The sequence below is a fragment of the Apis mellifera genome, linkage group LG10, assembly GCF_003254395.2.
Source record: "Apis mellifera strain DH4 linkage group LG10, Amel_HAv3.1, whole genome shotgun sequence".
NCBI lineage: Eukaryota > Metazoa > Arthropoda > Insecta > Hymenoptera > Apidae > Apis > Apis mellifera.
The window spans coordinates 77127-102148 of NC_037647.1; the positions used below are offsets into that span (position 1 = coordinate 77127).

Below are 25022 nucleotides of genomic sequence, written 5' to 3' on the forward strand. Positions count from 1 at the left end.
TTAATTTATTGCGTTATACATAAACTTGCTCTATCATCTTCTTTCATCTCTCAGAAAACCTTATTATTCTCTCTTTCCAAAATTGGAGCTTATTTGTAAAATATTCGAGTTTGTTTTTATTTCGCTTACGGATTAGAATCGTTTATCAGAAAATTTTTTAATAATAAAAACAAGTAATAATCGGATAGAGCAAGATCTGGGGAGTACGGAAGATGCAAGAGAATATCCCACTCAATCTATAACAGTTTTTCTCTTACAACCAATGCAACATGCGATTTTGCATTGACGTGATGGCCTCGTCAGTTCGCCAATTTTGTTGTCTATTTTTTTGCTATGACTTTCACTATATCTTTCAATTTATCAAATTGATTGCAATATTTTCTAAAATTGATGGTTTCATTTTGAGAAAAGAGCTCATAGTAGATTACACTTTTCTACTACTTACTACTTCACTTCATCCCACCAAAAATGGATAAAAAACTTTCTTCGGATGAAGTTCAGGCTTCGAGACAGTTGAAGGTCTATTGTCCTTAAATCAAATGCATTTTCGATGCACATTTTGATATAAAATCCAAATCTAATAACAAGCCTCATTAAAAAAGGATCTTTTTCATGTCGTTGAAAAAGGAAATCGCACGTAGAGACGCGGTTCATAAAATCAGTCTTCATCAATAGCTATGGAATTCAAACTTCATATTGATTGACATATTCCATCTCGGTCAGGTGATTATCTATCGTTTTTCTGGAAATGTTAGTGGAATGAAGAAAAAAGTTTTAAAAAAGATTGTGTCACTAATGAAATATACTTTAAAAAAGGTCTGGAATGACTAAAATTGATGCCATAAATAGCTAAGTCTGCATGTTCATATAAAAATAATCAGTTAAAGTTTTTAGCATGATGCGAAAGAAATTTATGAGACACCCTAATATATTGATGGTTCCAAAAATAAAGAGTATGGAACTGAGGCTCCTTTCTTTTCTCAAAACATTTCAATTAAACATAGTTTGAATACCTTTAACAGTGTCCACTCGGCTGAAACATTTGTACTTCTTCTAGCCCTCAAATTTATTAATAGTGATTCCCTAGATTATTCCAAATATTGGGTTGGCAACTAAGTAATTGCGGATTTTTTTTAGAAAATCAAAGACAATTTTTCCATAGAACTAAATAACTTTATTCTGTAATGTGTTGCCCATTTTGATCAATGACCTTTTGCCACCTTTCAGGCAGCATCATAATCCCACGTTCATAAAACTTCTGGTTTTTATTAGCAAAAAACTGGTATGAATCAGGTACGATTTGATATCATCATTATTATTGAAATTTTTACCATTCAAGGAGTTTTGTAAAGATCGAAACAAAAAGTAATCAGATGGTGCAAGGTCAGGACTATATGGTGGCAAAACATCCAATCAAGGTCCAATAATTTTTGCCGAGTGACCAAAGATGTGTGTGGTCTTGCATTGTCATGATGGAATACAACACCTTTTCGATTTGTCAATTCGGGCCGCTTTTCTTCAACTGCATTGTTTAATTTTGTTAGTTGTTCAATGTAGACAACAGAATTGATCGTTCGGTTGGGTGGTAAGAATTCAAAATAGACAATTCCTTTGTAATCCCACCAAACTAATAACAAAATCTTCTTTTGATGAATACCAGCTTTTGATGTTGTTTGAACTGGTTCACGTGACCTGCTCCACGATCTTTTCCGCTTGATATTGTTGTAAACAACCCATTTTTCATCGTAGTTATCAGTCATTTTAAAAATGGATCATTTTCATTACGTTTCTTTAGCAAATCGCAGCTATTAATGCGTTGCGTTAAATGCTTTTCTTTCAGTTCGTGAGGAACCCATGTATCGAGTTTTTGAACATAGCCAAGTTGTTTTAAGTGGTTTTCAATGCATGTATGTGATACATGAAGCTTCTCTGCAATCTCACGAGTTGTGATGATCCGAATCGATTATTGCTTTGATTAGGTCGTCATCAACTTCAACTGAAATCCGCAATTACTTAGTTGCCAATCCAATATATTATATTCCCTTGCGACATTTCTACACATTCAAAAAATTAAGCAATCGATAAAAATGTACATAGACATACAAAAGATATTCAACAAAATAAATAAGGGCGACAAAATAATAATTTTAATATAGATTCCATCCCATATCTACAGAATACAATGGCTGATATTGAAGTAAAAATAGCAGCTACTACCTTTAGAATGGACAAAATACCTATTTACGATATATAATCAACACATAAAAATATTATTAAAACAATCCTGGAATAATATGAATATATAAAACAATCTCGCTTCACAAATCTATCGGAAATTTCTTTGATCTATATGAATGAACCCAAATTCAATTGAAGACAACAAATAATAATAACGAGAATTAAAACCGAACATAGTAAGCTCTCTTACCTACATCTATTCAATAGAAGTCAATCAACAATATACGAAAAATGTAATATATGAATTATCATCATATTTGACTGTCCTAATTATAATGAAATTAGGAGGAAATTGGGCATCGGTAATAGTCTTAATGAAGCCAATTTCATCTACCGATTATTAAGACACGTTAGTGAGATTTTGCAAAAGTAGTAATTCTGTATTTTAAATTTTTGTAAATCACTAATATGGTGTTGATACAACCTTAAGCTTGTTAAATAAAAAAAAAAATTATCATAATATATATATATATATATATATATATATATATATTGTCTTACAATGCTTATCAATGAAATTATGATTTTTTATAATAATTATTTTGCATATTATGAAAAAATCATAAGAATTACAGACAATTTCACAATCGATGAATCAAAAGAGTTTTTGTTTTATTATTTTTATCATTTATTAGATCATTTCTATCAGATTTCTTCCTGTGAATAATTAAAAAAAAAAAAATTTTTTAGTTTAACTTATTAATAATTTTGAAATTTTCGAAATAAAAAATATTAAATAAAAAATTCAAGAAACATGTAGTATATTTCATAAGTAATTAAAAATATTATGTATAAAATATATATATAGTAATTAAAAATATGTTTTTTCATTAAAAAATAAATTATCATTATATTAGAATTAAGAATATCAATTCGAATATTTACTTTAACTTCCAAATAATAAGTTTGTATTAAAAATTATTTCGTTAATATTTAGTTAACTTAAATTTAGGATTTATATGAAAATCAATATATTTTTTTCAGAATTAAATACTCTATTTAATCTCTATTAATAATTTACAATATAAAAAATAGATCATTCCATTTGAAAAAAAATTAAGATGATTTTGAAATTTCCGAAATTCCACAAAGAAAGCATATATGTTTTATATCTCTTATGAAATATGGCTTTTAAAACATTAAATTCCATTTGTCTTACATTTCTTATAAAATATATTAAATATATTTAGTAATTATTCGAAGTAATCAAGCTAAGATACTCTGTATAATAGTAAATAAAATATATGATTAAATATAAAAATATTTTTGAATGATTTTATTTAATATGATATATAAATAAATAATTTAAATAATTTTTATATAATAAAATTTAATATATAAATACAGAAATTTAATATAAAAAAAATATCTGATAATGATATTACTAATAACTTGTTATATAACTAATAAACAAATAGAAAATGATGCAAGTCGAGAGAATGAAAAACATATACTTCCAATTGATATGAAATTTAAAGGGAAAAAAAGAAAGATAAATTGCATCCTAAATTTAAAGTTTTAATTTTTATTATTATTAATTACTTTTTATTATTATTATTTTAGATATTATTTGACTAGAAGAAGTCTACAATAGACTCACTCTGGAACCGTACGCACGTGCTAATTGACCTCCTAATTGTTCAATTGGAAGTCCAAATTAGCTACTCAGTCCATCAAAATCCCTCGAGTCCATAGCTGGGAAACCCCACATAGTTGACTTGCTGTTGAAATCCTCCAGCACTAACATTGGATGGGCGAGATATTAATAAAAAAAACTTTTAATGCTATATTGAATGCTACATTTATATATATATATATATATATATATATATATATATATATAAATAATTAATACAACTAATACATTGTTTTTATTTGTAATTATCAAATGTCTGTATGATATAATAGCCAATGATATAATAGCAATAATAGATTTGATATCTATAAGATATTGCACATAAAAAGTACACAACGTGATTATTCTAATATAATTGAAAGCAGGAAAAATATTTAATCCAAATTAGAACTAATAGTTTTCTTCTTATACGATAGTATATTCATAATTCTGAGTGCTTGTTGCATAATAAGCAAGTACGATATATTGAAATCTATTTTTAAATCACTAAAAATAAAATGGATGAAAAAATATAATAACAATCAGAATATAATAATAGTTATTGTTGGCATAATGGAATTGCTAAAAATTTATTTTAAATATTGATAAATTTTTAAAACAAAATGTTTAGTTGAAAACAAAACATTGGAAAAATACTTTTTGAATAATCAAACTTACAATAATTGATTTTATTTGAAACATCTTAGACTAGAATCGATATCATTATTGTATTATATCGTTGATTATTTTATATTTGATGACGCGACGCAATGGCGTTCCATAATGTGAGGATGATATATTAATAACATTTATATATGCATAATATTTTGGAAATTAATAAATATATAAATAAATACCCAAAGTTAAAATTTTAGAATTTTCTCAATTTTTTTTTTTAATCCTCCCAAATTTCATCAATTGAAAGTATGCTTTTCAGAAATACATACAAACATAACTAACTATAAAAAATAACAAGCAGCTTAAAATTTTTTTGAAAGAAGAATTGATATATCCAAAAATGTTTTATAAATATATTAATATGCTATATATAGTAAAAAATTTAAAAGGAAAGTGAAAGATATTAATTATTATATAAATATATATATTTAAATTTAATTTGTTATTGAATTTATATATTTATATGTAACTTTATTTGTATAAGATGTTAATAAATATGTAATAATTAATATATGTGTAATATTTTTAGAAAATCAATTCTAAAAGTTAAAATAAACAAAAATTAATATTACGATATTAATTGAGATTTTATTAAATCGATTAAAACTTATTTGTTAAGATATTTTATAATAAATTAATTTTTATAAAGTCTCATTATTATGAAAATAAAAACAAGAAAATATGAAATGTATTTATAATTAATTTATTCGATTAATTACATTCCCTTCATTAATTTCAATTTTGAAATATGTTATAAACAGTTTTATTTTGAGCAATTATTTTCTTTATATGTAATCGATAATTTTACTTAATTTTTGAATTATTCGCAAAATCTTTTATTCTATTATAGTATTGAATTCTGTCTACATTATATATATATATATATATATATATATATATATATATATATATATATATATATATATATATATTATATGTATATATTGATTATTGATATATAATGATATATGATTAAATTTTTTGGAGCATAAAGTATATATTTTCTTATTACTTTGTTCTGATTATATTGTTAATGTTTGTTAAAAATGCATTAAAAGAACATATTAGTGCAAATGAAAAAAATATTATTTTTAATATTTATAAAGAAGAAATGATGTAATGATAGTGATAAATATAAATATATTTTAAAAAAAATGTATTTTACGAATATATGTATTTTAACAGAAACATTATTTAATTTTATGATATTATTGATTAATTTATATTGCATATAAAAAGAATATTAAGAAGAATATGATCTCCAAAAAAAAGAATAAAAAATGTAAAAAATTTATAAAAAAGGACATAATTGTATGATAATATGATAAAATCATTAAACAAATAATTCACTAATTTTTTCATCGAACTATTAACAATAAAAAAATTATAGAAATTGTAAATATTGATTCTATACTATTTAATTTAAAAAAAATTAATTTCATAAATTATTTAAAAAATCAATTTCAAATTTATTTGGAAATTAAACAATAATTAAATTAAACAATAAAGACCGAATTCTCATCTAAAAAAGTTATTTACAGCAATTAAAATAATTGAGAGAAATCTGTTAAATTGTTCTTTTTATTATTTAGATAAAATTTGGATTAATGCACAACACACGAAAAATTCAAACTCATTCAATGGAAGAACTTGATCATAATATTAATATCTATCGTAATATTAATTATATATAAATAGAATTCAATATGTATATTGAATATTTTTTGTGAATAATTTAAAACTTAAAGTCGATTGCTGCACAAACTGGAATATTAGCTGTTTTAAAAAGCTATTTTTTAACTTACTAAATTACTTATCTTTCATTTTTTTACTTTTTATGATTAGAACATATATTTGTAACCTTGTGGTAACAAAATAATTAATGAAATTTATTTTTTAATTATATTTACAATTAAAAATAAAATACAAATTATTAAAAATAAAAAAATAAAAAATATTTTAAATCATATAAAATTTAATAATATTATAAAATATAATTATTTAACAAATAATAGTAAACAAAATAATTAACAGCTCTATGAATTTATGATTATATCTAATCAATAAAAATATTTATAATAAAATAATCTTTTCTGCTTTTCCTATTGATTTATTTTTTTAATTCTATTAGATATTATTTTTTAATATTGTTTTTATTCATAATATTGTTTTAAATATATTCGCACAAAAAAAAATGAAAAAATTAAAAACTAGAATTAAAAATTTTTCTTTTATGATCTATAGACTTTCGAATATCTTTGTTTTAAATCAAATTATACTCAGAAATTTCTAAAAAAAATATACAATACAAATACAATTAAAAAATATTATTTAAATATTTAAATTCTATTAAACGAATTTTAAAATTGAAAGAAATATAAAATATTTAATAATGTATAATTCTAAAAATATAATAAAATATAAATAATAATCCAAATAAAATTTCAATTTACAACAAATTATATTTAAATAAATATCGCATAATATTGGGTTGGCAACTAAGTAATTGCAGATTTTTTTTAGAAAATCAAAGACAATTTTTTTATGGAACTAAATAATTTTATTCTGTAATATGTTGCCCATTTTGATCAATGATCTTTTGCCATCTTTCAAGTAGCATCATAAAACTTCTGGTTTTTATTAGCAAAAAACTGAATCAGGTACGATTTGATATCATCATCATTATTGAAATTTTTACCATTCAAGGAGTTTTGTAAAGATCGAAACAAAAAGTAATCAGATGGTGCAAGGTCAGGACTATATGGTGGCAAAACATCCCAACCAAGCTCCAATAATTTTTGCCGAGTGACCAAAGATGTGTGTGGCCTTGCATTGTCATGATGGAATACAACACCTTTTCGATTTGTCAATTCGGGCTGCTTTTCTTCAACTGCATTGTTTAATTTCGTTAGTTGTTTAATGTAGACAACAGAATTGATCGTTCGGTTGAGTGGTAAGAATTCAAAATAGACAATTCCTTTGTAATCCCACCAAACTGATAACAAAACCTTCTTTTGATGAATACCAGTTTTTGATGTTGTTTGAGCTGTTGTTTCACGTGACCTGCTCCACGATTTTTTCCGCTTGATATTGTTGTAAACAACCCATTTTTCATCGCCAGTTTTCATTATCAGTCATTTTAAAAATGGATCATTTTCATTACGTTTCTTTAGCAAATCGTAGCTGTTAATGCGTTGCGTTAAATGCTTTTCTTTCAATCATTCAATTCATTCGTGAGGAACCCATGTATCGAGTTTTTGAACATAGTCAAATTGTTTTAAGTGGTTTTCAATGCATGTATGTGATACATGAAGCTTCTCTGCAATCTCACGAATTGTACTGTGACGATCCGAATCGATTATTGCTTTGATTAGATCGTCATCAACTTCAACTGGACGACCAGAGCGTTTTTCGTCTTTGAGTGAAAAATAACCAGAACGAAATTTGTCAAACCAATTTTGACACTGCCGTTCTTTTAAGGCTTCATCGCCATAAACAGCATATAACTTTTTGTGAACTTGCGATGCGTTTTTCCCTTTGCGAAAATAAAAAAACAAAATATGACGATAATGTTCCTTTTGATTTTCCATTTTTCAACGAACGCCAAACGAAAACTACGCAACCGATCAAAAAACTTTTTTTACTGATTGACAGCTGAATTGCCAACTATCAAATAACAAAATGTGTTTTACATTTGGACTACGCCAGCAAATCTAAAAATTCAACTGAAGCCATCTATGAGTGAAATTCGCAATTACTTAGTTGCCAACTCAATAATTCGAAACGGTGAAAAAAACATGGAAAAAAATCAATTTCTCAAATTTATATTAAAAAGTCTCAAAAAATTAATAAAATTTAAAGAATACATTTATAATTATTCGAAATATTAGTATAAAAAAAAATTATTAATTCAGAACTTTTTGAGAGATTGCTTTGAAAATATAAAAAAATAAATATATAAAAATAAATATATAAAAATATATAAATTACGAGCTTATACAAGTTTTCTAAAATTATCGAATTTGGCATCGTTATTTCATTTTATTGATAAAGATTTAATTAAAACAAGTTTCATAATGTTAAAGAATTTTCAAATGTATTCTTACGCAACTATTATGAAAACATATTTGTTTCAATCTTTCGTAAAATAGCTTTTTTAAAATGTTTTTTTTTTTATTTTTAGCATTTAGCAATATTTAAAAAATACTAATCATAAGAAGTCACAATGAATTTTACATAAAAATATTTATTATATTAAAGATAACATAAATATATAAATATTTGTTGTCGATACTTGCCTATTGGGAATATTTTATAACAATTAATATGCAACGAGTAGATAACTCTTTTTTGTGATTACATATATTTACAAATTTGAAATCGTATACTTGCGGATTTCGTATTATTAATAACTTAATTAATTAATTACAAAATTATAATTTTATTATATTTTATTATAAGTTAAATAATTACAATATTAGAAAGAAATATAATAATTTTAATTAATTAATAAATTTTATTTTTAAAATTAATTAATTATAAATAATTATTACAAATAATTATAATAATTATAAATAAATATATAAAAATGATAATCAAAATTGAAATCTATAAATGAAAAAATTTATAAAATTGTTTTTTTAAATAATAAATAATCTATAAATAATTGTGCTGTGATTTTTTTCCACATTTTGACTGTTTCAAACTATTATGCATTATTCTCTCTTATATTTTTCATTTGTTTGATTCTCATATACATCGTAAGTTAAAGTGACAATTATTATTCAACCAGTACAATTGAAATGAAAGATAAATTCATTGATTAATTCTACATATTCTCACTTGGAGATTCAAGTTAAGGATTTTAGTTAACGTAAACAATTAGCACTTTAAACATATTTTTTATAAAAAATATTTACTTGGCGTCTATTATATAGATATACTATATGTATTAGAGTAAAAAATATTAAACATAAGTAAGAGAAGAATATCTTAATTTATTTAAGAATGAACTAATTCATTATTATGTTACTGACTTATTCATGTATTTTTCATTAAAATGGATTTCATTAAAATAACAAGATGAATGTAATCTAATAATTTACAATTATAATTATAATTATTAAATTATAATTATCATTTTTCAGTATTATAATACATTAATATTATTTTATATGATAAAAAAATATTTGTATACTAAAAAAAAAATTAAAAAATTTTCTTTTTTGTAACAATATTCGATATATTTATAATGACATTATATTTACATTCCATTATAAAAAAAATTGTGTATTCTGAATTCATAGATTTTAAATTGCAGTATAATTTTTCATTAAGAGACCTTCTTAAACAAATGAAATTATAAAATATTTTTAAATTGTATATAATTTAATAAATAGTTTAATAAATTATCAATTACATTTTTACATAAGATCTTTTGTATTTATTTTGACTTCTAAAAATATCACATAAGTTTATTAACATTTTATATAATAAAAAATTTGAAAAAACAATAAAAAATAAAAGATAAATTATAATAATAATAAAAAGTTATAATTAACATTGATTAATATTTAAGTTTAGATTATCTATCTTATTAATTAATTATTATTATAAATAATATACATGCAAAAATTTATTCATTTTATTTTACAAAAAAATTTTTTAAACTTTTTTCTATAAAGGTATACATATTCTTTGATATTATATCATATTATATAATATATTACATGATATATATTGATATCATATCATATGATATAGTTTTAGAATAGTTTATTAAAAATTAAAATAATATGAATATAACTTTCATTAATCCGATCGCTAATCAATATATAAAAGACTTTATATTTATAATTTTTTATAATTTTATAATTTTATAATTATATAATTTTTATAATTTTATAATATAAATTTTATAATATACTTTTATAATTTTTCGTAAATAAATTTCAAAAAACATTTTTGCATACCAAATTTCATGTTTTAAATTTAAATCTTTAGAATTAACTCTTTATAATTTATAAAAATTAAAAATCATCCATAAATATATTAATAACCTGTATTCAGTTACTATTACAAAAATTTCATATTGATTTGAATCCTATAATGTAATAATAATAATTAAATATAATTAAATATAAATAATTTTGTATTAAGATAATATTCTTCAAATAAAAATGCGAAAATGTCTGTTTAAATAGATAAATCAGAAATGATTTGTCCTTAAAGTTTTATGAAAATATATAGAGATAATTATTTATTTTTTAAGAATGGAGAAAAATATCATTTCTAACAATTATTAATAACAATGAATATTGCGATATTATGGCTCAAAAAACATGAATTTTGATTATTTTTATTCACTTTAATAATATATGATGATCATCATCAATATTAATTAATATTAATATTAATTAATTCTATAAGATATTAAATATCTAAGTATTAAATTAAATTCCCTTTTTATTTAATTTCACTAAAAATTTGTATATATTAAATATATATTGTATATATTTGTATATATTGTATATAATTATATTTGTATATATTAAATATAATTGTATATATTAAATATATATTTATAAAATTAATAATATAAAAACAATTTATAAAGTTAAAATAAAACTAATATAAGAATATATGCATGTATTCTAAAAAAGAAGGGTGATTCTTCAGATAATTTCAAATAATTTTATTTTTCAGAAACTTTTGTTGTGACTTTCTTGCGAATTACTAACTAAAAACATTAACCAATCATAGACTAATCGAACCGTAATAATAATGTTAAAAACCGAATTCGAAACAGATTTAAATTACACGTGTCGATAATAAAAAAATTAAAAAAGATATGTTAACCAAATTTATAGAAAAACAGATTAAAAGATTTGCAATATATTTAGAATCAATATTTATTGACAGAGAACCATCAATATTTATTATAATATTGTCTGCTTAAATATCATATTTTTTTCCCATTTGAATATCATAAAATTATCTTCATCACTAAGTGTTTAACATTTCATCTTGGATTCAAACTGGTAACAAAAAAAAATTCATTTACTCTTATTTGTTTCTCATTCTCGTTATCAATGTGCAATATAATAAATAAACGAAGAACAATTTTTAAAATATTTATTTTATATATTATTTTATTTCTATATTATTTTCCCGAATAAGTATCGTAACGTGTATCTGAACTTGCAATTCTTAAAAACAATATTATATAAATACAAATTATATAATTCACATATCATATATTATTAAGATAACATCAAAATGCAATCATACTTAAAACATTCATACTTAGAAGGTTTTCAATATATATGTAATATATTGTATATGTTATATAATATATAATGCATATATAGTAAAAAATATATCTATTCTATTAAATACTTGTCATCAATCTATCAATATATCTACAAATGTATCAAATACTTAAACCTATATTTAAACAAATTAAATTGGAAATATCACATAAAAAAAATTCAATACATAAAAATATTTCATTTATTGATTATCAAATAAATACTCCAATTCCAATAAATATCCAAATTCGATATATGAAACAAATTTCTCCTACATAAAGTAATTATTCATAATATGGCATCTTTAGTTGATCCAGTTATTATATACATATTATATAAAAATTATATGATATAAAAAATTATTCAAATATTAAGAAAATAGGACGCATATAATTAATTTATTTCAGATAAATAACGTATTTTGATATGCTCGAGATAATGATATCATCTCGATAAAAGATTTAAAAGAAAGAGCTCGTCGCTTCAAAAACTACAATGAGAGATTAAAAATCTCTTAATATATGAATCTAATTTTATCTTGAATAGTCTTAAATCAATTCCTAAAAAATTAAAGAAAAAATAAATTAAATCTTGAAATAGATATATATAAAACAATAAAAATTAAATAAATGCTAATTATAAAATTAACAAAAAAGCTACATGATGTACTAACAAAATTAATCATATATATCACGTAGTAATTTTTATAAATTCAATATATTAATTCAAGAAACTACGAATTTAATAAGTGAATTAAAGAAAAAAAATAAGTATGAAACAATAAAGGGATATATATCAAAATAATTAACGATACCAAATTGTCGAAATTCTCAACCTCGTGTCGAAATTCATGAAAATCCTATTTCTAAAAATTAGTATTGATAACAATGAATTTATAAATGAAAATACAGTCACTGAAATGAACAATATTATATATATATATATTTATTTATTTATTTATTATTTTGTTTTTTAACAAATTATAAATATGAAAGAACATATAAAAAAGAAAGTGTTGAGAAAAAATATACTGAATATAACAAATATTTCTTTATTGAAAAAAATTATATCGAATAATATAATTATAACATAATTATTAATTATTTATGAAACTAATTAATACATAATAATATATAATAATATATAATTAGTAACTATTTGCAGACAAATTTATTCAAAATCAATAATGATAATATAAAAAAATATAAAATTATAAAATTTATTTTATTAAGAAATAAATGATAAATACATATTTCAAATAAAAAAATAAATATCTATATTAAATAAAAAAATAATTCAGAAAGTGAGGAATAAAGATAAAATTAAATAATTAAATAAAATCATTTATCGAAAATTCAATTCAAATGTAACATTGTGTTAGCTTTTTCTAGTTCTTTTCTGAACACTGACAATATTCTAATATTTTTCTTTAGCATTAAACCAATTGACAAATTTGCGTATAACACTAAACTGATTATAGATAAAATATCACAATGTTAAAAAATAATATATATAAAGACAATATATTATAAGAACAATGGTATTTATTATTCAGATCTGCATGTCACCAATATTTAATCATCAGTTAATCACTTATAATCATTGAAGACAATTGAATTTAATTGTTTATAATTTTCCGTATTGTTACACTTTAAATATGTATTTAAATCTTTGTGTTCGAATATTAATGAATATGTGGATGATTAAAATCTATGACCGAAATTAGATAAATGAAAAGATGAAAAAATATTATTTTATTTTGATAATGAACATTATATTATAATAATGAGTGTAATACACAAAATTATAGGAAACTGCTGTCGCTTATAATAATATACGATTATAATATATGATCGTATTCGATAATTAAAATATAACAAAATTTTTATAAATTCTACATGCATACCAAAGCTGATTAATATCCATAGAAATGGGTTAAATCCATAGAATTTCTCTATAGTGAATTTAGGATATTCATAAAAACATTTATCTAATGATATCGCGAATCAGTTTCCATTTTTCAGTTTCCATATTTTTAAAATAAAAAACCTAAAATAAGTTTCTTAAAAATTAAATTGAGTTAATTAAGACTTAAGTTAAGAGTGACGCATAAAATTAAAATATTAAGGATCCATGTTTAACATAAATTTCGTTAAAAATAAATAATGATACCATAATTGGAGAATATCATTCCTGGATAAGAGTCATTATATTTCATGAAAAAGAGTAAAAATAATATTGAATAATATTTAATAAAATCTTAAAAAATATTTAATTTCAAATATAATCTAAATACTTCCATCAAAAATAGCATTATTCTTTTGCAACATTTTTTCTTCGTTTTATGCTTAAAAAAATGCCTTATAACAAAAAAAGATTTCTGTATAAAAAAATCTCAAATACATAAATCATGAATATAAGTTTAAAATTACATTAAAAAAAAGTTTTAATTTCGATATAATGTATAATATTATATTATTAAATACCTTTACTACTTATTTTATTACTTAATATTTTCTGTCAATCAATATTTACAGGAAATTTAATATAATTCAACTAATAAATTTTTAGCATTTTATTTTTGTTATATGTATATATAAATGTTTGTATTATTTCAATAACAATATCAAATCTTTCAATTTCCATAATTTTGGATACATGTCTATTGATTTATTCGATTGATTACCAAATGATCAAATTGAAAATTCAAAGATTTACAATACAGTATTATTGAAACATGCAAATGATTAAAAAAAATTATTTATAATTTATTAATTGAATTATATTAAATTACAATTATATTATATTAAATTATATTAAATTATATTAAATTAATTTATATTAAATTCCATTAATATAGTATATAGATGATAAAAATATTTTTTAAAAATTTTTCAAAATAGTAATCAATTTTACTTATGTTCTAAATTTTTACTTAATTGTAAGTCAATATTTGAATAAATTTGTTTTATAACTAAAAACTGAATTATATTATTATATTATTTATTTTATAAAATTGAATATTTTATGAAATTGATCATACACCTAAAAAACAAAAATTAAATAAAAATTAAATATATTTAATTCATATTCCATTTTTTATTCAATTTGTATTCATTTTTTTATATTGAATTATTAATCAATTATTCGTTAAAGATATAAAAAAATAATTTAGTATAATTAAAATATGTACTAAATAAAGTTCATATTATTAATTAAAAATTAATAATTATAAATTAAATAAATTAATTAGAATTTTTTACTTTATAAAGAAAAATTAAATTAAAAAATATTTTATGAAATAAAAAATTAAGATCATTTTAATATTTTTTAAATAAAATTTAATTTAATTATAAATAAATAATAAAAATTGTTTAGAATTAAAGTTCAAAGTAAATAACCGTAAAATTTATGACTTATCTATTTGAGAAGCGTTTCCTCGAATTTTCGAGGAAATATTTATATATATATATATATATATATATATATATATATATATATATATATATAATAGGGAAATATTTATTTCTCTATTATTGTTAGATATTAATTATTAAATCTTATTAAATTTAAAATAAAGGATCTAATATGAAAATAATTCGAAGACATTATGAAAACATTTAAAAAACATTTAGAATTAAATATTTTTTTAAAATACTTCAGTTTGACTGAAATGCAATATGATTCTGAACCTAGGAATGATAGCTCTTAAAAAAGCAGTTTCAACGGCAATCAAAATCATTCTATTCTTTATTTCTATTCTATTTTTATTTTCTGAAATTTATGACAAATTCGCACAAATTAGAATCTGAATATTATATATTTTTATATATTCGTTTTAAATCCAGTTCGAAATTCTTGTTAGGTTTGGAAGTTATTTTCAGAAAACTGATTTACAGTGTCTTTGGCTACAATATATTTCATATATGAAGGAATTTTTTGTGGATATTAATCTTTTGCACTTTGTTAAAATTTCATTTTGTTTTAATATAATTGGACAGACACAATTATATATTTTGTCATAATGATATCAATGATTTGTATTATTATAATAGATAGTGATTTCATAATCATGCATATTGCACTTATTAATACAATTCAGTATTCATTAAGATAGAAAAACATATTTTATCTTTTCAATCATCTAAATTCGGCTAAAGACTTCAATCCATTTATGCATACATTAATATTTCATTTTCTATCCAGCTTTGCAGTCACAAATATAAAAATTGAAACACAAATATTTAATATTAAAACATAATAATATAATATATAAACATAATAACATAAGCGAAAAAAATTAAAAAGAATAAATTCAATTAACAAGTGATCAACTGATTAATATTGGTGATCAAGAAGAATAGAAATTGAATTGAATGGCTTGATTTGATGATACATTATTTTCGTGTACATAATTTTTCAATATTTTATCTATAATCAGTTTAATGTTATGCATAAATCTGTCGAAAATTAGTTTAATATTTAAGAAAAGATAATCAGTATACTATCAGTATTTTTTTAGAAAGAATAAAAAGAGATTACACAATGACATGTTTCAAAGCTCGAGTTTTATGTGAGTAACTAACTTTATCTATTTAATTTTATTTAGAGTTTTTTATAGTAAGTTTTATAATCGTTTTTTTATAAATATATGTATTTTACTGATTTTGAATAGCAATTTAAATTTAATTTAAATTCAATTCATCCTATTCGAATAATAATTAATTAATTTATTATTACTCATCATTGTTCATAAATAAGATATAATTCAATATAATTTATTTAATGTATTTTCTTTGAAAAATATTTGATTGTTCAAATTCAGCTAATGATCATTTTTTTTATAATATATTTTATACGCGTGGCTAAAGTCGCGGCTTTATTAAATTTCACTTATTTAAAAAGAATTAATGTAATGAAAAAAAAAAAGTTATTTAAAATTATTTCAGAAATCACCAATTAATCAATGTTCTCTTATTTTTAAGACATGTATATGTATATAAATATATATGCATTATATTACAAATAATAGATATACTACATATCTATAGATACATACTATTAAAAAAAAAAACACGGCTAAAAAGAATCTTTTATTAAAATTGCCTATTTCCATTTTAGATGCTTTATTAACAACCCTGACATCACACATTACGTAGTAGTAGAAAAGCCATAATTTGAATATTAATTAATTCAAAATCGTAAAAATTATTTTCATTTATGAAGTTAGAATAATCATTTAAAACTGGAAATTATTAGATTAATTATTTTGAATACGAAATTACATTTATAAATTAAACTATTATTACAAATCATAATTAATCTACATATATTACATATATATATTATGAAAAATAAAAAAAAAATTATATTATATTTTATTTTATATAAATTTATATTATATTATAATTTTGTATTACATTGATATGTAGAATATTCTGAATTTTATGCTTATGCCAATATATTGAAATTTAGATATAGATCATCTTTGAATCAGATCAATTTTGGATTCGTAAATTTTATCTTCTCTCTGTCACAATCTGAATTAATATGTGATAAAAATACTAGAAACAAAAATACGTGTAAAAATAAGCATTTCCTTTTATCAATCATATTAATTAATCAGACGTACATTTTTTTCAAGAAACTTTTTCTCAACAGTATATATATTTATAAAAATGTGAAATATATTTGGATGGGAGATTTTAGACATCAAAATAATGAAAAAAAATTCACAAATATGTTCGATTCTTAATTAACAAATTATAAGCATTTTAAATTTATAATAGAGTAAAACAGCGAAAAAGCGAGAACATTCAATTGAATGTATAACAATATTATATTACAATGTCATTTACTCTTTTATAAAAGTAAATGCACTGATATTCTTCTATATATAAATAGTTATTTCAAATGAATTTCAATGTAATGTAATATGATGTACATATTATATAATTTCTTATTTGACAAAAATCTACTTCAAATAAATTTTAATAAATTCCAAAATATTACATATATCATTTTATTTAAATTTTAGCTAAAATATTTTATGATTACATTTTATTTAAATCCATAGTTGAATTGTTATATAACATTCTCCCTACTTATCGAAATCTATAGAAGCAAATCAAAACACACTTCCACAAGATTTTAGATTAGAAAGATTGAATATGTTTTTCTATACATAAAGTTACTTACCCTCATATATAAGATATAGAAAGTCATTAATAATATTTGAATCAATTTGAATTTCACAAATTAATGCATTAATTAAAAAATCTCTATTATCTTATCTCTATTTGAATTAAATGTTTTTTATTTCGATATGAAATTATTAAACAGAAAAAAAATAATAATCAAAATTCAATATCTATATTTTATATCATATTAATATGTGTTTTATATTCATTAAAAAATCATATAAACATTGCACTTTTTTTTCATGTTATTATTGTATATTAGTAATTTTTTTTTTATTCATTATTTTATAATATTAATTTCTTTGAATAAAATCATTACGACTATTATTTATTATCAACTTAATTTTATATAAAAATTTGAACTTTATTTTAAATAAATATTCAAATATATATTATTTCATCAAATTTAATTCCATGGCACATAATATGTTATTGAAATAGCTTATTATTAACAATTGCTAATGAATGCTCATTCATCATGGGCATTAGAAAAAAAAATTTGATAGAAAGAAAAAATAATAATATCCGAAATCGAATCTTATATTTATGTATAAATACGAGAATACGAAAATCTAAGTCAATAATTTTTCCTATTGCTTATATTGTATGCTTTGTTCTGGTTTCAATTCAGTTTATCAAGTAACGTTTATGTAGCGTATATCAAAAATAAAAAAAAAAATATGTAAAAAAAAAATTAATGAATTTGTATTTATTTTGAGTATATTTAAAAGCAATTGTAATAATAGTATGTATTTTTTATGGATATGTGATATTAATGTGTAATATCGATTCAAATTATTAATATATTATGATATTCAGATCGATTACTTCTCTCTGCATAAGAATAAAAAATATTGAATGCAAGTAAAATAAAGATAATGATTTGTTAGTGATTTGATTGGTTCATTTAATAATCTGAAATTTAAATTGATTCAATTATTAATATCATTAGTATTTCAGATTTTCTTGTACATATGAAAATAATTAAAAAAACAATGTAAAAAAATATATTCAAAGTTTCCAATTCAAAATCTAATAGAAATATATTTATTTCTATAAATTTCGGCAAATTGAATGAAATACATTTATCGATCCATCTATTTTAAATAAAATATTTGTATAATCATTCGAATATTGTAGAATTTATAATTTATCCAAAATAAGTTTCTATTAAATAACTAGTTATATGGATTTCAATTTGCAAGCAACATTGCAGTATGCATCTAACTAAGCTTTTCGCTTTTTCGCCGTTTCATTTTATCTAATATAAACTTAAATACTTATAATTATATTGTTAATTAAATAGTATCATATCAGATATATATGTATATTAATTTTTTTCATCGTTTTAATATTTAAAATCCAAAGATGTCCCACATTTTTATAAATATTCTATATATCATATATAAAAAAAATTCAATAAAGAACTATAATAATCATAAAACCAATATGAATCAAAACTGATGTATTCATAAAAAGTATATCATTTTGATTTCTATAATAACTGTTTCAAGAATAGAAATCGATATCATAATTATTTTGTATTTTTAGATTCTGCTTTATAAACAATATAATTGCATTAAATTTTAATTATCATAATTAATATTAATAAAATTATGTCATAATAGAATAATTAATATTAATAGCCTTATGTCATAATAAAATAATTAAAAAAAGTCTATGAAAAAATAATTTTTTGATAAATTCATTATCTATATTTTATATAAAATATGTCTCATAATTCAATTAAACTAATTGTAAACCAAACCTAAGCAACTGGCAGCTTACAAATCGCACGAATCTTTCTATTATATTCCTATGGGGATATTATATATATTATATATTTATATGGAAAATATGGAAAAGAGAATATAGATTGCCAATCGTGGATATATTATTTAGTAAGAATTAAAACAATGATGAGAAAAAAAGTTGTCCAAATTTAATTTAAACTATATATAAATTAATAATTTTAATATTAAAATTTTTTATAGTAGTATTTCAACCTAATGAAATACTAATTAAATTCAATATAAATTCAATATACTTTGTTCAATATTTAAATAAAGTTAAAAAAATTTTTAATTAAAATGATTAAATATGATTATTTATTAAATAATTTTTTATTTTGTTTTTTATTATTATCAAAGTTAATTTTAAAACATTAAATAATCAATGATGATTATCATAATGATTAAGTTCCAATACAAAATTAATTTAATTATATAGTAAATATTATAAATAATAATAAATTATTAAATAAATAAGTAAATAAATTATTATAAACTGGAAACATAAAAAAATTATTACATTATTTTTCATTAAAACTGATTTTTATGCATCAAATAAATTTTCTAATTAATAATTAATTATCAATTTCAAATTTTGCTTTTTCCTTTTCTATTGTTTCAGTTTATTTTTTTCTCTTATATTTATTCTTATATTTATTGTTTTATTTTTTTTTTTATTTATGATATTTTTCATTTAAAATATTGAATTAGCGTTTTTATTTTTCAAATATAGTAATCAAAAGAAAATCAACATTATTCAATTTTCAGATATTAAAGCTGTAAGATAATAACTCATATCTTGTACTTATCGAACCATTATTAAGTAAATGATAATCATTATATTTATATTTTATATAATATTATTATAAATGCAATATTTTACATATATTCTGAAAATGTGTAATAATTAAAGTTCGATTTGTTTTGTAATAATAAATATTACATTAATATTGAGGATAATTAATTATCTTAGTTGTTTAATATATCAAAAACAATAATATATAATATGTTTATAAATATTTAATATATTTCTATGAAAATTATTTTATAAATTTTTTATATATTGTGATTGTGTATATAAAATTACAATATTTAATACCTACAATATTAAATACCTACTTATAATTTGTAGATTGGCATTCTTGGTAAGGTTCTGAAAATTCCATAAAATCATAAAATAAAAAGGAAATACCTGGAATATCGGCATATTGGTGATCTGCGTGGACTTCTTGAACAGGACCTAAAAAAAGTAAGAAAAACTGTTGTATGTTTCAAACTGTTAATATGTTCCTGATCACCATGTTTCACTTTGATTTCTTTCTTTACTCGCACCTGAAAATTGCAATTAATAAAGATAGAAAAATCTTACCTTGGATAACGACCCAATGATCTCCTTCGAGGACTGCGAGATCTGGACCTATAAATTTGTCAAAAAAATATATATAATATATAAATCCTGTTGTTCATTAAATATATTCACAAAGAAATTACAATGAGGAAAATAATTGAATTATAAATTTCTGCTATAACCAAAATTGTCCTAATATTTTCTCATGCAATATAATTAATTACTTTTGGCTAACTTCATAAATTTTCAAATTTTATATAAAAATTTTTGTTTTAATATTATTTAATATATTTTAATTAGTATTATTTTAATTTATCAAATCTTTAATTTATTATTTATAGTATGAATAGCCAAAAGAATAAAAACATTAAATTATTTATAATAAATATAATATATTTTATTTGCATCCTTATATAAAATAATTTTTTAAAATATCAATTCAAATTCTTTTTGTGCATAAAAAATTCATTAAAATTCATGCATCATTTCTTAACATTTTTATTTGCTAATTGCATTATAATACCTACTTGGTAAAACACTTAAACATTTACAGTTCAAATATAATATATAGATTTAACATTAAAATCTCTTACCTGGAATATCTTGGACCTGGTCTTCGTCCACCACCTCCACGTCTGCTTCTTCCTGAAGACATTTCTACTCTTACTCTAGTTCCACAACAGCGTCTATAAAAATACAATTATATTATTATTAATTATTATTATTTTATTAATTATTTTACAATTATATTATTGAAATTCATATTATTATTATTATTTTAATTATTTTATAAATATATATTAATAATTATTATCATTTAATACTCACGTTCCATCTAATCCCCTAACTGCATCTTCTGCATCTCGTGGATCTTCAAATTCTACAAAAGCAAATCCCGGTGGATTTCTAGCAACCCACACATTTCTAAGTGGACCATATTTACTAAATGCACTTTCAATTTCATGTTTACTAGCACTATTTCCTAAATTACCGACATAAACTTTACATGAAAGATCCCATTCACGATAACGTGACATTTTCGTCTGTAAATAACAAATATTTTTTCTTTAATATTAAAATAAATTGCAATCAATTAATTCATATTTTAAATACATACATTTTAAAAAAGAAAATATTCCATGTAAATAGATATACTATTTCCTACATAAATTTATTTTTAAATTCAATAACTGATTAGAAATTAACATCCACAATTAATTTAAATATATTTATAAAATATCGATTAATAATAAAAATAATACATATAATATTAATAACACAAAATGAAATATAATATATATATATATATTGTTTTACAATTAATTTAATCTTATATAATAAACTTACGAATAAACAATCTAATTTATCACAACTTGTAATGGAAAATTTAACATACCACCATGTTGATCTCTCAATTTGTAGTAACAAACTAATTATATCAATTCGAATATTGAATCAATATTTAAATTTATCAAAAAAATTTTATATCATTTGCAACATTGTTGTATATAACGATTATTTTGTTTTAATTATTATTTGAATAAGTGTATGAATATCATGAAAGATAAGAATCTAATTGGACACAATAGAAATTTTGAAAAAATTTCCCTATTCATTTACGATATTTTTAAGAATAAATACAAATGTAATGTTTTTAATTAAATATATTTTACTTACATTTTTAAATGGATAAATTTATTAAATAGATTAAAAAATCTTGTAATAAATAAAATTGTTCTTTCAAGTACACAAATATAATAGTAAGTATAGCAAAGCTAAAAAGTTGGCATCAAATAAGAGTTCTTTACATGTTCACCTTTAAGGCTAGTTCAGACATGTTTAGTAATTTAATCGAGTTACAACCAACTAAATCGATTTAATAGAAAAGTGTCCAAATTAATATATTTAAATTTTGAAAATCGAAAAGATAAATAATGAAATTCAATAAATAAAATTGAAAATATATAAAGAAAACTTCTAAAAAAAAAAAAACAAAAAAAATAGTATATGGAAATATACAAAAATATTTATTTATTTATCTATCAACAACGATATATATTTATTAAATTATATATTATATATTATATATATTTATTTACATAAATAAAAATATAAATTATAAAAATAAAATATTTTTATTTAATTATAATTTTTTATTCAAACTTTTTCGAATAAAAAACAAAACTAATTTAAATACATAATTATTATTATTAATAATTAATATTTATTATATATTATATTTATTGTTACATAATATATATATTATTATTAATAAGTAAATAATAATAAATTAATAAATAATAATAAGTAATAATAATAATAATAGTTTTAAAAAATTGCAATAATTTTTCAGATATATTTTCAGTTTCATATTTTTTTGAATTAATAACTTTTGAATTTATTATCACTTTTTGTTTTATTATAAAATTATTTTTATGTTATATTTTTGTAATTATATGATATTCATTACTATGTTGAAACAATTTTTTCTTTTTTATTCATAATATTTTATTATCAAAAATATATAATTAAATAATAAATAAACAAAAATAATAAATAATAAATAAATATAAATATAAATAAATAATAAAAAATAATTTTTCTATATTTCTATTATGTTCTAATATTAAAAAATTATAATATTAAAAAAATAATACTGACGAATTTTCAATTTTTTTTTAAAATAGAATTATAAACTATTTGATTGTTTAAATTTTATTCACTCTAAATTTGATGACTTTTTTTTAATTATAAAAAAAAATTAAAAAAAATAAAAAATAAATTATGAAAAAAGAATAAGAAAAATTAAAATAAAAAAAGAAAATAAGCAAAATCCGGATAAAAAAAAGAATATGTTTTCTTTAAAACAAATATTCTGATGTTATTGAAAAATTAAATGAATTAAATGAATTGAAAATATGAATTGGTATCTATAAAACATTAATCCATTCTGCTTTGGACGGAAAATATTAAAAATAAAATCTTAAATTTTCACTATTACTTTTATTCACTAGATACTTTTATTTATCAGAAAAGACTATTTTGAAATTTAGATCCCATGTTCGATTAAAGATTTTATGCTTAATATTAATTAATTTTATTAATATTAATTGTTTAATAGTAATTGCTTAATGTTAATTGTTTTTTTTTTGCATAATTTTTTATTAACTTGTCAATCTTCCAGTTCTTTTAAAATTTTAAAATTTTATTTTTAGATTGTCTTAATTTATAATAGTAAGTTGAGGTCCTATATGGTTTTTTTTATATGGTTTTTTTTTATATGGTTTTTCTTCCCATCATGCGTATGAGAGTAGAATAAAATATTATATCAGTACATAAAAATGATAGTTCATAAAAAAAAAATGAGTCAGAAAGCAATTTTTATGAAAATTTATTTTTAAGATGTAAATTTATGTAAAAAGATATGTCATAATGTGATATAAATATTTTTAAGAATCGTAATCTTAAAAAACAATTTAATTAAATAAATAAATTAAATATTTTAAATATTTTTATATCGAGTTTCATTTCGAATTTTTCATGAATATTTGAAAAATATGTATTTTACATTTATATCTATTTAACATATTTCAAAAACATATTTCACTTTTTCTTTATTTATTGTTAGTACTGAAACTTTCATGGAATCAATTTACAATATTATTAAAATCGAATTTATAGTGATAGCATAACTTTATAAATAAAAAAACATCCGGACAAATTTAGATAATTAGTTATTAGTGAATAGAAAGAAACCTATTCAATCAGAAAAATCCAAGGAAATAGATTTTTTCGACTAAATTGTTTTAATCTATTCGTTTTAATCTAATTAAATTTTAGTAT

The 25022-nt window shown here is 19.7% G+C and overlaps 1 protein-coding gene across 10 annotated transcripts in view; it reads right to left on the reverse strand.

Annotated features, from left to right (window-relative positions):
* Positions 1–23005, reverse strand: part of LOC727349 (RNA-binding protein 1) — a 47236-nt gene extending 24231 nt beyond the window's left edge. The window contains exons 1-6 of one of the 10 annotated variants that reach the window (XR_003305469.1): positions 22576–22773; positions 22008–22222; positions 21773–21865; positions 21201–21248; positions 21024–21071; positions 3839–3978 (exon numbers count right to left, since the gene is read on the reverse strand). Coding sequence is in view for 9 of the 10 variants with exons in the window: in XM_026443328.1 (XP_026299113.1) it covers positions 11553–11568; positions 21024–21071; positions 21201–21248; positions 21773–21865; positions 22008–22222; positions 22576–22581 (426 nt within the window). In the remaining variant the exon portion in view is untranslated. Of the gene's footprint in view, positions 1–3838; positions 3979–11505; positions 11569–21023; positions 21072–21200; positions 21249–21772; positions 21866–22007; positions 22223–22296; positions 22338–22526; positions 22774–22856 lie in introns of those variants that run through there. The other 9 variants (XM_026443328.1, XM_026443323.1, XM_026443321.1 and 6 more) reach the window with 9 other exon arrangements.
* Positions 23006–25022: the final 2017 nt, after the last annotated feature.